At 33.6% G+C, this 15545-nt stretch overlaps 1 protein-coding gene across 8 annotated transcripts in view; it reads right to left on the bottom strand.

Annotated features, from left to right (window-relative positions):
• Crppa (CDP-L-ribitol pyrophosphorylase A) overlaps positions 1 to 15545 on the bottom strand; it is a 310773-nt gene that overhangs the window by 166880 nt on the left and 128348 nt on the right. For 6 of the 8 annotated variants that reach the window (XM_087206687.1, XM_013070300.3, XM_087206686.1 and 3 more), the window contains 2 exons: positions 3116 to 3208; positions 2502 to 2594 (listed from right to left, as the gene is read on the bottom strand). The exons of the other annotated variants lie outside the window; for them this stretch is intronic. In XM_087206687.1, the coding sequence (XP_087062813.1) occupies positions 2502 to 2594; positions 3116 to 3208 (186 nt within the window). The remainder of the gene's footprint in view (positions 1 to 2501; positions 2595 to 3115; positions 3209 to 15545) is intronic. 8 annotated transcript variants of the gene reach the window in all.

The following is a 15545-nucleotide window of genomic DNA, read 5'->3' as shown; positions in this document are numbered from 1 at the left end:
CCAAATGTCCTAGCTAAACTCACCTTCAGCCACGTTTCCTCAAATATTTGCCCTTGTACATGAAACATGATGGTATTCCAAATGACAACCTTACCTAGATTGACATTCTCTATTTTGAAAAAGTTATTAAGTGTCTAGTAATCACAATCACTGCTTCTGGCTAATTCCTATTAAATCTTCCTCTCTTCAGAGGGAATAAAATTTAAAGTTGATAACCCTTGCATAGGAAAAAAGATTATTGTATTACATCTCAGTTAAGACAAAATAGGTCTTTATAATATATCAATTCAAAATCTATGAATTACCTAACTCTAAGATGAAAAAAAATTTTATCTATGATTTTGATGGCATTTTTAGTATGTTTCTGACGAAAAAGGCTACCAGTTTGGGGAAGCAAATAATCAGACTCCTTTTGGACCATTCTCAGAGCTTACAGTTGTTTAGCAAAAGTCTTATTTAAAAGGAATCTACAATAAAAACCATGGCAGAGCCCTTTCATTCTTCTTTGACCTTCCAGCAAAGTTAGTTCAGATCAAACCAAAATGGACATTGTAGTCTCTGAGACGCCTGATACATTTAACATCATTTCAATCACACACATTTGTACATAAGTCTTACACATACATTCACACTCACACACCCAAATACTGTATGTATCTATGTACTGTATATATTTGACTCATTAATGTATGAACCAAGATACTCAGACTCAAATTTAAGTGTTTTAATTTTATTGTACAATCATCATACTATTTTCCACACATCTATTAGTGTGGGGAATATCTGAATGGTTCTATTAAATTTTCATTCATGGAAAAACTAAAATGGTCCTTTGGCCATCATTGATGGAGGTGGTATCAGAAGGGAAAGGGATGAACCCTGATAAGCAATAGTCACAATCATTTACAGAATAATTCAAAACTCTAGAGACTATGTATTCACCACTCATCTAAGAAGCCAATATTTTTAACTCCACCCTGTCTAGTGACATGTTCTGTCCTAAGGCTACAACATATTTTCCTAATTAAAATATAGGAAAATTAAATAACAAATTGTCCTATTAAATTTAATAAAACTTCAATATCACCACATTGAGTGGTGTGATGCAATGAGAAAATGAGTACACAGTTAATAATGATGGGGTGACAATCTTCCAACTCTGGAGTGTTTGTAGTGTGAAGACCTATAATAATTCTTATACTAGTTCTAAGATACATTTGACCTATAACTTGAAAATTGTTCATCTTTTTCTTAGTTTGATACAAAACACTTAAGTAGCCAAACAATTTTCGCATTTTCTAGGACCCATGAAATTCAACTCAAGAGAACTCACCACAAAACTTAATTTGTATATTAATGGAAGCAATAAAGGCCTAGGGTTGAGATACAACAGTAGAAAATAAGAAACAACAGTTTAAAAGGTAAGACAGTGTGTGTATGTATGTATTTGGTGGAAAGAAGGAGAAAGGTAGAAAGAAGTCTCAAAGATGATAGATTCCAACTTGAGGGCCTATGTCATCACAACTGCATTGCCATGAAGAGACATTAACTTAGGGACAATGTGCTTTTGTGATTGATGTGACATAAACTAGAGAAGTGAAGCACTCCCATGGAAGTAACCAAGAGAAAAATGGGAAATGTATCCCTGAAGCTCAGGAATCAGATTAGAACAGTGGAAGTGAACTTGGAGTTAACTGAAGTGTGAAGGAAAGACCCTCGTCTATGAACTGAAACTAATAGTGCTGTCTGCCAAGGACTCAGCACTGCCCTATCAACTACATTTTGCACTCATTCATTTCCATCATTACTACTTAAGAAATAGGGATATCAGCCTCATTTGTACAAAGTGGAAATTGAACCTCAGAAAAATTTAAGGAGCTTGATGAAGGAACCAAGGGCTTCTGAGTTCAACCGCCCCCCCTTTATACTGTATGACCTTTTAGGCATAATACTTAAGAACATGGAGAGAATGACATTTCTAAGCAAGTACATGTGGAGAGGAAAAGAGGGCCAAACACAGGACTTTGAACTTGCCTCTCTCCTACAGAGCCTTAGAGTCTTCCAGCATTGGGTTCTTTCCATAATCTTCCCAAAACAAACAGCTCAATGATAACCTCCATATTTGTGTACATCAGTCATAGGTGGACTTGGGTTCCATTAGAAGCTGTAGCCCTGGAAGCTCCCCTTTATGGCACAGAACCAAACACAAGCCATGTACTTTGAGATTTTAATGAAGAAAAAGGAATGAAATTGGTTGTTAGATGGAATTAAATAGTTTTTTAAAATATTCTGTTCAATCAAATGATTGGTGTAATAAAGGCAAGGTGTTCAAAGAAGTCACAGCAGAAAAAAAAGAATCACCTCACAAATCCACAAGAAAAAGTTTCTTCCTGAGTTTCAGGCATTGCTCGTCACTGGATAAAACTTCGTTAAATAGAAATGCTGAGTTATGGGTAAGGAAGAGCAAATTTGATGAGAAAAGTTGGCATTCATTCACTTACCGAAACAACAACTACAGGATATAAAACGGAAAGGTTGCTTTCCTCAAGCATGCCCAGTAGTTTCTGGGTGTTTTGAAAATCAGTTGTCATAACCTGGAAGACCAAGAAAGTGAAAAGAAGCTTTTTACATGGTTTAAAACTTAAGAGAAAAATGGAGAAATCTTACACCACATTCAAAATATTTATCAAGTGTATTTTTCAAACAATTTTTTAAAAATCCATAAGATATATATATGTATTAAATTTGAGTTACTTATTAATTTAGCCTACTTAATACTAAGTATAAAACAAAATTAAAGGGGCTGAGGATTTAGCTCAGTGGTTCCGCCGCCTGCTGCGCAAGTGCAAGGACCCAAGTTGGATCCCCGGTACCAAAAAAAAAATACTAAAAATATTATCTAAAGAAACACCACCTTCTTCATTAACTCATTAGAAAATGTCATTTTCCTATTAAATGATAAAAAATGAAATTTCCAAATACATACTACATAAAACGACTCAACTATCAAAACTTTACATTCAAATATTTAAAGATCCAGAAATATCAGTACTTCTCTTTGATAGTTTTTGTTCAGATCTTTAACTTCTTTCCATCATTTGTAATTACTACTTACATTCATACAAACAAAACTGTAGCACTGTTCTAAGATGATGTGCTGAATATTGCTGCCATCGTGACATGGAACCACAGATGTGACTTTTACATGCTAGGAGAAAATGCATATAGAAAAATGTTCACAAATTGGACAGAAATACATAATACAAACATAAACAACTCTGCATACTATATGCTATAGTTGCTATAGGAGAGATACTATAAAGCCTAGGAAAATATGCAAAAATAAATCCAGGGTGAATTGTATCAGGTTACCAAGAGAAAGACATTTCAATCAGGCCATGAATCATAAGCATTATTTTAGCAAACAAGAATAAATTGGTTCAGATAAGAAAAATGTAGGAAAGATACAATATATTCAGAAACAGACAAGAGGTCTTGTTTTTTTATGTTTTGGTTAATTTTTGCAGAACGGGGTTGAACCCAAACCCTCTGCACCAAAATAAATCCCCTGCCCTTCCCCCTTTTTGAGACAAGATCTTGGTAAAGTGGTAAGTTGCCCAAGCTGCAATCCTCCTGCCTCAGTCTCTCAGAGTGCTGGGATTGCAGGTGTGCACCACAAAGCCTCACTCTGGTTTAACTTACATGATAAATTTATTGCACAGAATGCTGAAAGACTACAATAGAAAGATTGGTTAGACAGGGATGGTGGGAGGATTCCGGAAGCAAGTTAAATACCGTAGCTACAAAGAATAGAAATCACTAAACCTGTAATGATTTAAAGATGGGAAGGAAATAAGAAACTATTACAACAGTATCCATCAGAGAAAAAAGATTTGAACTTGGGCAATAATAATAGATGAAAAACAGACTGCCAAAGAGCTAAATACAAGAGATAGTCTCAAACTTGGAAGGAAGGGTGCATATGACCTTTCTGAATAAGATTTTTATTTCCTATAACTTAATACTCTACTTCAAGTTCTTCCTATTACCATGATATGAACAAAATCTCAAAACTTAATACAAAAGGGATCTTTTATAAGATATCTCTAATGAATCCACTGGAACTCATATTTCAGTGGTTCATACTGGCATTCCATTTAGCATATTTTACAATTCACAGTTCCAAATTACAAAGCTGTTCTTAACTAAAACAACAAACTGAACCTGTAAGACCATTATCTATTAAATAGCTTAATTTTACATAACTTTAACAAAATGTTGGGAAATGAGGAAGGAAAGATTGCAAGATCTTAGCTTTGTTATAGAAATTAGTTGGTTTATAAATTTTAAGACATGTATTTCCACTTATAATTTTTACTGGACACAAAGATCAAGGAGAACACTAAAAGAACAACCTTGCATGCCACGAGTTATATGTTATGACAATATAAAAGACATCAGCTTCCATTGTGAGGTATTAACTGTGATCATCAAGTCACATCTTCTATTCTTCTAGATTTTACAAGGAGACATTTTTCTCCTTAAGTCTTTCATGTTCCCAAACATTTTCAAAAGCATTAACAGTTAATTTGCTCCATCTTCAAGAATGTTTGCATACATAGCTATTTCTCTTCTTGGGCAGATTTACTTATTTTCCAGAAAACAAAGAGATACCAGTTTCCTTGGAGTAGATTTGCAGGAGATTCCAGAGTAATAAAGATAATGTCTCTCTTGGGACAGAAGTATGAGCTCCTTTGTCATCAGCCCATGTTATACAGCCTGGGTTTCTAATATAAAGGTTCTTTTTAACAGCAAGAAACCCAAACTCTATTTCTCTATGAGATTTGAAATTTAGAAAACTAGTGCTACTTTGTTTTACTAGAGTCCCAGGTATTCTGCCAATTATCTATGACACTGTGTCACACTCACTTTTTTGCATGCAAGTAGGGTATAATTTCACATCCTAACAAGCTTCTGACTTGACAGATACAAAACAAGACATCATCAGATCTTACCTTCAACAAAGATACATAAGTGAGTTCTACACTTAGAAAAAATAACTTACACTAAAAATTCCTTTGGAATATAAATAAATGAGGCATAGGATGAAAATGCTAGGCATATTCGCATTCAGCTTTTCAAATCAGAATACAAAAAATTGGTAAATCCTTTAATACGGTCCTTGGAATTCATAAAGACAGAAACGGTCATGTTTTTAACCCTCAACAAATGCTTGGCAAATATTTCAAAATTCTGTCACCATTATTTAAAGGAAAAAGGTCTTTTATCAAAAAATAAATGTATCTATGTCCTTAAAGTTGGCAGTGTAGAGAAAAATTTTTAGAAGTTAAAAAAAAATTTATTCAAAAATACTACTCCAAAGAAAATCACTTTCAATACTAGATAGGTACCATTCCTACAATTCTCTATCAATAACATATGTATGAGCTGAAGGAATAATGGATTTTATTAAAATGAGACTGTACTCTTCATGCCATTTTTAATTATTTAATTTTAATGAAAGAAAACCAAATATAGTACCAGTGAAGACTTCGCTAAATTTAAGATAATTCTGCACGTCCAGGGAGGCTACTTAGTTTCTAAAAGCTATAAAGAGTTAACAGACACATAATAAAGATACAATAAAGACTTTCAATGACCCCCTTGATCCATGTATAAGTCAATATTGACTTCCTTCTGAGAGAGGAAGAAATAATATATCCTAATTTTCACCAACAGTTCTATTTTTATCCACATAAGGTTTATTAGATCCATATTCTAACTGTAGCCATAATTTACAATATTTTAGACATATAATTCAAAAACACTAACTTGTAAACAATATTCTCTACTTCTAAATTATTTAGTTTTATTCATTTCTTTATTGGGTGAATGTCATCTGTAAGATACTGTAGATATTTTTGTTTCTTTACAGAAAATCTTCACCATATTTTTACTTCTCAAGCTTTTCCTCTTGTGCTACAAAAACAGATTACTATCTAGAAATGAAAGGTGCCTCACACTGTGTTTCCCTCACAGATCTGTAGTCACTCCCCATTACACTTAAACACTGTGTGCTTCCCTGGAACTTCCTATACTCTGTTATTCAGCCGCACTCTTGTCTTCATTTTATTGGGTATCTTTCAGTTTTTCAAAGAAATCATCATAGATGTTACATTTGAAATTCTATTTGCTTTTTTCTTTATAATTGAAAGTCTATTTGGCCAGTGGGAATATTCTGGAACTCTGTTTTCATTAGAAGTTGTTTTGGCGAGGCATCATTACACTTGGAGGGAAATCTGGAGACCTGTGAAGTCAGTGAGTCTGCATTCCTGTCTCAGTTTCAGGTTTTCACCTGGGTGTATTTCTGGACAATTCTCCATGTAGGCTACAATCTTAATCACAGTAAGTTTTATTACCAATTATTATTTCTCAACTTTACTGAAAATAAGCTCTTCAGGTCTTACAGAATCAGTGTATTAAATGAAGGAATTTTTCTTCTACTTTCCTAAAGAATTTCTTGGCTTTTCTACTTGATATACAAAAATTATCCAATATGTTGGATGCCTTTATCACTCACATCTATTCTATTTTACTTACTTTTTATTTGGAATAGACTATGATTATCTTAAATTTCCCCTCTATAATAATAATGGAATTTTTTGCTATACTATGTTTCTAATAGATTAGTCAGTTCTGTAATAGTGCTATTCTAGCTGTTCTAATTTTATTCCCTCATTCAAATCACTGTTAATCTCTTGTAATATGGTCTTTAGCATTTTTTGAATTCAGATTGTAAGTTCTATAGAATAAAAAGATGTGATATTTTGGGGACAAGAAGAGTCTTAGGATTCTTCTAGATTTATTTCATTAGATTTGTGTGTTCCATGATTACTTTCAGTACAAATTATATAGTTTTCTGGAAATTTTTTATGAGTTGGACAGTTAAAAATTGGTAGAAACCGTTAGGAGCCCCTGCCTTTGCTGAAATGTCATAAAAAATTAAGGGATTTTTCTACTCTTGAAAGATTTTTCTGATTTTTCCCCTAGCCTTCAATTCAGCTCTGCTGTCTGATGCTACGTTAAAACTTAAGATTTATCTCTATTTAATAAATCATCTTTCCCCCTTGAAAATGTCTCAGGGATCCACAGACAGGATGATGAAGACATCATGATCCTGAAAATCATCTTCAGTTTCTTCCTTGACTGTTACTTTTTTTTGCCATTACGTTTATTGGTACATTTTAGGTATAAAATACAGTTACATTCATTATTGGGATCTTGTACCTGTATATGATGTATCTTCGTTCTTATTTTTTTCCCCTTCCCTTGCCCTCTCTTCACCCCCTCCACCCTTCCCTATTTGCAAAGACTTTGTTTCCATTTTTTTCCTTTTCTCATATTTTTTCTTTTCCCTTCTTTCCTTTCCCCACCCCTCCAACTTCCCCTACTCCTTTAGACCTTTTCTTTCTATTACACAATATCAATTATACATTTTTTAAATTACAATATCAAGATCTAGAAGACATTACCACAGATTTTACAGAATTTAAAAGGATACAGAAAGCATATTACAAAAATCTTTTTTGAAATAAATTGGAAAACTTCTAAGTAGTACCTTGGAAGACAAACTAATGAAATTACTCTGGAGGAAATATAAAATTTGAATAGTGTCTATTAAAGAAAGTATATTCCTAGCTTGAAAACCTACCTGTATGACACCAAGAGGCTCATACACATTTTAACTGGTAAATTATATCAAACATTTAAAGCAGAAAGAAAAAGCCATATGATTCTGTCAGTAGTTGGAGAAAAAGTATTGGACTAAATTCTATAGCTGTTCACGGTAAAAGCTATCAGGAGACTAGAAGTAGAACAGAACCTTCTCAACAAATAAAAGACATGTACTCCATACTTCTAGGAAAAATGCCTTATATGAATGGAGAAGACCTAATGCTTTCTCTCTAAGGTGGGGAACAAGGGCAGATATGCCTACTCTTCATCTTTCCATTAAACTTTGAAACATAGGCCTAAACCAAAATAGTCTGGCAATAAAATGACACAATAAGGATGGGATTGGCAAGGTAGAAGTAAAATCTTTATATGTAGATGAAATGATCATCTACAGAGAAAATACTATGAAATCTTGAGGAGCCCCTAGAGATTATATTTGAATTTAGCAGGATTAGAAAACACAAGGTATATATAAAAATTGAGGTCTATGTATACTTGCTGTAAATGAAGAATTGGATATTGAAATTTAAAAGTTACGTGGGAGTACAAAGGACCTAGAGAAGTAAAAAGAAAAATAAAACAGTGTTGGAAGACATTTAGTATCTAATTTTAAGACTTTCTCTAAAGCTACAGTAATCAAGGCAGTGTTGGAGTAAGGAAAGACATATAGATTGTTGGAATAAAAGAGAGAATCTAGAAATAGAACCACACATACATGGTCCACTGAGTTTTGAAAGATTATTTAACATTAACATTTTATAAAATATAAACTCAATTCAAGAGCAGAGGAAAAGATAGTGTTTTCAGCAAATGGCACTAGAACACTTAGTATCCGTATATAAAAAATTAACCTCAACCCTTTATTTCCATACATAAAAATAACTTGAAAGGATCTATGAACCTAAATATGAAAGACTAAAACTATAAAACTTTAAGAAGAAATTATAAGGGAAAATGTTTAGAATTTAGGGTACACAAGAATTTCCTAGGACATATAAAACATGACATATAAAAGAAAAAAACTGTTAAATGTGATTCCATCAAAATTTAGAACTTTAAATGACATCATTAAAAAAATGAAAAGTAGTCCTTAAAGAGACAATATTTATAATGCATATAACCTATGACCAGAATATATAAAGAACACTTACAGCTCATTAATAGACAGCCCAATTAAAAAGTAGACACAAGAAGATGATAAATAGCCAGTACAGCACAAGGAAAGGTATGGAACACTAGAATCAGAAAAATACTAATTAGTACAATAATAAGATTTAATTATACACTCATTAGGGAGATGAAGTTCATGACTTTTTCTTTTTGTTGGATTCTCCCCCTTTACATTTAATTTCTTGTCGTGCCTGATGAATTCATTCTTCTGGGCTGCCCGGGGTTGTGATCTTCATTGTCTTTCCTAGGATATTATCTAATATTTTTTGGAGTGCTGGTTTGGTATTCATGAAGTTCCTAAGGTGCTCTTTCTCAAGAAAATATCTTATTTCTCCATCAATTTTGAAAGATAGTTTTGCAGGGTACATCAATCTGGGTTGGAGGCTGTTTTCATTTAGGGTTTGGAATACATCACTGCAAGCTCTTCCTGCCTTGAGGATTTGTGCTGAGAAGTCTGCTGTGATTCTGATGGGCTTTCCTTTGTGTGTGATTTGTTTCTTTTCTCTAACTGCTTGTACAACTTTGTTCTTCTGTCGGATTTCTGGAATCTTAACAATTATATGCCTATGTGTAGATTTTTTTTGATCGAGGCTAGTTGGAGTCCTATATGCCTCACTTATCTGTATGTCAAGTTCTTTATCCCTGCTTGGGAAGTTTTCTGCCATCACTTCTGTTAACCGATTTTTTATGTCATCTGCACTCTCTCTTGTTTCTTCGTTGACTCCAGTCAGTCTTACTTTATTCTTCTTTGCATTGTCTAGCAGCTGCTGGGTTGATTTCTCGTGGTCCCTCACAATTTTGAAGCAATTTTTCTTTTCCTGGTCACTAACTGCAATCTTATCTTCTATGTCTGAAATTCTGTCCTCACATTGGCTTGTTCTGCTGTGTAAACTTTCAATGGAGTTTTTAATCTCCTGGAAATCTGTTTGAATCTGTTTTATGGATTCCATTTGTTTCCTATGTTGGGATTCCATCATGTTCCTCAGCTCCTCTATTTTTTTTAATCTGTGTCCTCTCTAGATTTATTAATCATGTCTTGTACTATGGGCACAATCTCCGCTGCTATCAGAGAAATTATTTCTGATTTCACTTTTTCCAGATCCTCTTCTGTTGACAGTTCAGGGAGTCTAGGTGGTTGAGTATCAGAGTGTTCCATCTCATTTTCCTTTGGGGTTGCTGTAAGTGATCTGGTTGTGAGAGTTATTTACATGTCTTCTCATTTCGACGGGGGTGGGGGGTGCTTTTGGCACCCACACGGCTCACCTCCTCTGGGCTGGAAGTGGTGGAGCGGCGCCCCGGAAGCCCCTTCCTCTGGGCTGGGAGCGGTGGAACGGTGGCCCAGAAGCCCCTTCCTCTTGACTGTTACTTTTTTAAAACCTCTGCCCAACGTTGGGCCATGTGGCTTTGTTTGGTTTTTATTAGTACCTTTATTTGCTTTATTTACTAATTTTGCATTCTGAAAACACTAGAGAGGGGAGGTTTTTGTAAATGATTTTATCATACTTACTGGTTGCTACTATTATTCTTAAATATTCCAAGAAATTATTTTACTTTGATGTTGCTCATTCTAAAATGGGAAAGTGTTAGGAAAATAGTAAGAGTATTTTAGTATTAGTATTGCTAAAACAGAGCTTCATTTTATTTTTTCTAAATAAGAATGTGCAATTTTATCTATGTGTTTGTGTGCAACTCCTATTAGATTAAAAAAAATTAACATTTTATTAAAGTCTTCTATAATCTCTTTATAATCTACCAATTCAAACCCTAAGCATTCAACTCTTTTCTTCACAAATATCTAAATACTAAGACCATTTTCTTCTATTATCACAACCACTGGGCTATTCTTTCCTGTGACAATTTTAATCCACATTGACTTGAATATATACTTGTGTCTTTCTTAAAGTTAATATATGTGTGTGTGTGTGTGTGTGTGTCTTAAACTTAACAGTTAATAAAAATCAAACTCTCAAAATATAGGGTATAGATACATATAGCGCACACCAGCCAGATATGCTAGACAGTATTATTTTACACTAAAAATATATTTCCTTAGCTATTTCATAAATTAAAAATCAAATTAAAACAAAATCATTCATCAGCTAATGTTCACAAAGATACAGATGTACACACAGTATTTTTATAAAAAGTATAAAATATCAGTGTTTTTATACTTTTTAAAAAGAACACAAACCAAACTGCAATTTTTCTCTTCTTGAAACTGAATCTCTTAATAACAATTTAGTTAAGGGTAATTCTTTTATTTACCCATATTGCTTTCCTCCATACCAGAAAGCAATCAATATTTTCCATGCTTGAGTAAAGAAACTTAAATTTTGCCTAAATATAGCAAAGGATTCTTTGACACCTTTAATAAACAAAGACATTAGACAATGCTATTAGGTTGTTTATGGAAAAGCTCATGGCATCTTATGCTGTCATTCCAAATGTTTCCACACTCAAACACAACAAATGGAACAAGCTGCTGGCTAAAAGAACTTCTTGTTCTGTAAATATTTTGATTCAAAGAACATTTAAACAAAATATAAAACAATTTTCCAATGTGCTCAGTAAAATTAAAGAAATGTATCAAAAAAATTAAATCCTTTCCCTACAGTATAACAAGAATTCAAAAAAGATTTGCAAACAACTGCATACTCAAAATACTATTCAAAGCATGGATATTAGTATGGAAGGTGGGTTGTCAAAAAAGTTTTCACTTCCAGAAGAGTCAGAGTTTAACCAAGTCTGAAAGAGATTGCTTTGAGTCCCATGAGTCAGAGGTTCCGAAATGTGTTTCTGGGTCATCCTTGAATCTCATTCTGCCAATTTCTCACCTCTCTCCCATTCAAACAACAGCATTAATATGGATATAAGCACGTGAGTTGTAGAGTGAGGCATTTTCCTTCCACTTTGCAGAGTTGTTTTTTTTTTTTTTCCACCAAGCATTGGGCATTTACTATTATCTTCTTTTGATTACTGGATCAATTTTTAAGCTATTTTGTAATTAAGAACATAAATTCCAGCTAAGCTCCCTGGATTTGAATCTATCTCTGGGACATTCTTGTTGTATGATTTTTGATAAGCTACTTAAGCCCTGTGGCTCATTTCATTCATAAGTAAAATGAGCACCTCATAAAAATCAACACAAGAATTTGCTAAATTAATATAACAGATGTAAGGATTAGATTTTCCAAAATCCCTTCTATACAGATCATCCTCCTAGAAAGTTTTAGAGAAGAAAGATTCTGAGAAAAAAAAAAAGCTACGGCTCTCAGGTGTTCACTCTTGGTAGAGTTCTGAGGTGAACAATCGATGAGGGTACCAACTGGCTATGATACATAAACCACAGGACGCCAACTTGGAATGGTGAATCAAGTGGCCTCCACTTCAAACACTGCTACCATAGATTCAGACCTTAGCAGCTGGTCATATCAAAGGAGGAGCTGATACACCCACAGTCCTACATGCCAAATAGAAGAACATTATAACCAAGGCCTGCTGTATTACGTTGCTGTTGGATCCAAATACCTCATCACACCAGGGAAAGGGCTAGTGTTTTCCTAATCATACAGTTTACAAAGCCATACAGGACAAAGATTGTAGTCTAACAGGTGGCATTCAAAGCCCCTTTGCAATGGCGTATAATGAAGTAAACACTTTCTCTGCTTTTGAGTCCGTAGGCCTTCCCCAACAAGCACTATTCTAGAAAGTTAAAAGTCTAGTGTACAAAGAGAGATCAAAATTTATGGTGAATGTTTAAATTTAATCACAGTAAAAGACGTACTGCCATTAGTCCCTTTCAAGATCCTTCCTCTGGCTTTAACCATACTTATCCCATAGTTCTTGCCATTTTCTGAAGTAGTTCTAGAATTCCTGTTTTGTGACTATTTTTATGAGGTGTGATAAAAAATACTGTGAATGCTGCGGCTGAATGCTACACAATGGAAAGGGAGGCTTGTAAAAACATTACAGTGTGTTCTCATTCACCAGATCTGTCACCATGTCACTCTGGCTCTTCCCCTAAGTAAAATGACCATGAAAGTACACATTTTGAATCAATTCCAGCATTCCAGGCAGTCAGGACAACATAACTAAAGACCTGCATGAAAGAGGACTACCAGAACTGCTTCAGAAAGTCACAAGAATGATGGCATACTAAGTGTATTCAAAACCAAGGAGAGTATTTTGAGGGGGATTAATAGCAACGTGCCCTTTACTGTAATAATACTTTTTATTTAAACATTCACCATTATGCTAGTTGCATACAGTGGTATATTAAATGTTTACTGAAATGTTGCTTACTTAACTTCCCTATTTTTTATACAAAACTAGCAAATTATCATATCTCAACTACTTCTCATTTAATATCTTACATTTATTGGGGCTTTATCATTTGTTGGAATCTATGGTAAAAACTTTAAGCAATTACAAATTGAAATCACACTGTGTAGCTTTGCATGGGCAGGTCTTGTCATTGTCCTTGTATCATGGGAGGGAAGGCATCCAGCCAAGGTCACACAGCAAAGAAAGGTGAATTCAGACTTCAGCCTGTTGAACTCCCCAGATCCACACATCTAAAGTAAACTGAACAATGTCGCTCCGAGTAGTTTTACCTGCTTATGGGAATCACAAGACTACATTCAAAGCAGTGTAACACAACAGATACTCAAATCACCTGAGAAGAAACATTTCATCCAGCAGAAATCAACTGAATACTAACAACCCTAACTGCTGATGCTCTAAACTCTGACCGTCTTTCTAGGTCCTAGACAAGGAAGAAAATATCTAAAACTTGTCCCTTAATACAACTCTTCAGTTTTTGATCTTGGAGAAGTGTCAAGTGCTTTTAAGTCACAGCAAATATATGAATCAATACATGCTAAGAAACTAGCAAGAAGGGATTATGGTGGTAAAACTCCCTTAAGAACAGTCTTCCTTTGGAAATTCATTTGTCTCTGTTAAAATTCACATTGAAGTCCAATGATTGTTCTGATATAAAGCTACAAAGATTATGGAATGGAAAACAACAAGCTCTAATCCTAGAAAAACTGAGCAACCTAGCATAAGAAGAAATTCAAGGCTCCTATTTTATTATACAGATTATATATCCAAAGCTGGATAGTGTTTAAACAAAATATAAAGATACCAAGTACAAATCTGCTGAAGATTATCTTTCTGCTGAGTTCTCACCAGAGAATATTATGCTATCATATAACCAGTAGACAATATTACAAGTTAATTGGGAAATAATGGGCAATGACCCATTAAATCATGTTTGGCCAGCATAATTTATAGGTCTTACTGAGTTGAAACAACAAAGGATGATATGTTGTAAAGGTACATACAGTAATACAATCTGTTTAACAACAATGTATAAAACATTTGCAAGATAAGAATTTCCAGGCTGACATAAACAAATCCTATTTATCTTAACAATACAGAGTCAAGAAAAGTAGAGCATCCTATCTAGTGGATATGGATTAATATAACGTTTCATTTATTTGACCAACAAATATTTATTGAGGACTACATTTCATATTGAGAGTATATCAAAGAATGAGAAGCTTCTGCCCTCAAGGAGGTTATATGAAACTGTGAATACAAAGAAGTTTAGACTGCTGTTTCTCAAATTTTAATATGTATCACAATCCTTGAGAATACTGTTAAAAATACACATTTTGAAATCACACAGTTTATCTGTGCATAGGTAAGTTTCTCTTAGATGTTGTATATGCCTAAGAAGAAATATTTCTAAGAAACTCCCCCTTGATACTCTCATTACCAGTCCACGTACCACACTATGAAACAGTAAGAGGTTAGGTCATTTAAACATATATTAATCTAAAAGCCTTCTCTAATTTTGTGCTGCCATCTAGCAATCCAAAGACAATTTTAGCTTCAACAAAACCAAAATAACTGTCTTTCTGTATCATCTAAAATTAGTTACCTATATCCTTACTCCATCTACCAGCATGGCAAACATAAATGATTTAAATTAGAGACTTCAACAGATTTTCCTTCAAGTTCTTGCCAAATTTATATCAAAGCCTAATTTTATTTACATATACAAGATTTAATTTTTTCCAAGTAATATGAATACAACCTAGATGTATATAAAAGTATAATTACAGACTTTTTCCATATAAATACACACTAAAGCATATATAACAAACAAGTTATATTCTAAATAAAATGTTATTAACTTAAAATTACTAACTAGAATCAACTAGAATACTGCTATTATATTTCATCTAGCTGTACATAGTAACACAAGCTATTTTTGTTACTGTATTTTCCTCCTGAATGAGAAATATGCCTGCAATATTTATATAAAATTTTTCCAACTTATACAAACTTTTATAAGATCTACATTATTAACCTATTAGATATTATTTAGCCTATAGTTACAAAATACTTTTAAAACATTAAAGATCAATCACATTTTCCACAAAAAAGCAAAAATACAATCATATTACCTTTTTCACATGTGAGGCATCATGTGTATATGTCACTTTTTTTTTTTCAGTAATGGAGACGAAATTGAAGCTCTTGGCACTGAGCTACAGCCCCCACCCTTTTTACTTCTGAGACAGGGTCTTGCTTCCTAGATTGGGTTCCAACTTGTGATCCCCCTGCCTCAG

The sequence above is a fragment of the Heterocephalus glaber genome, unplaced genomic scaffold (genome assembly GCF_053883595.1).
Source record: "Heterocephalus glaber isolate CG9 unplaced genomic scaffold, H.glaber_assembly_v1.0 deba00000676, whole genome shotgun sequence".
Classification (NCBI taxonomy): domain Eukaryota; kingdom Metazoa; phylum Chordata; class Mammalia; order Rodentia; family Bathyergidae; genus Heterocephalus; species Heterocephalus glaber.
This window is presented reverse-complemented; position numbering and strand designations above follow the sequence as displayed.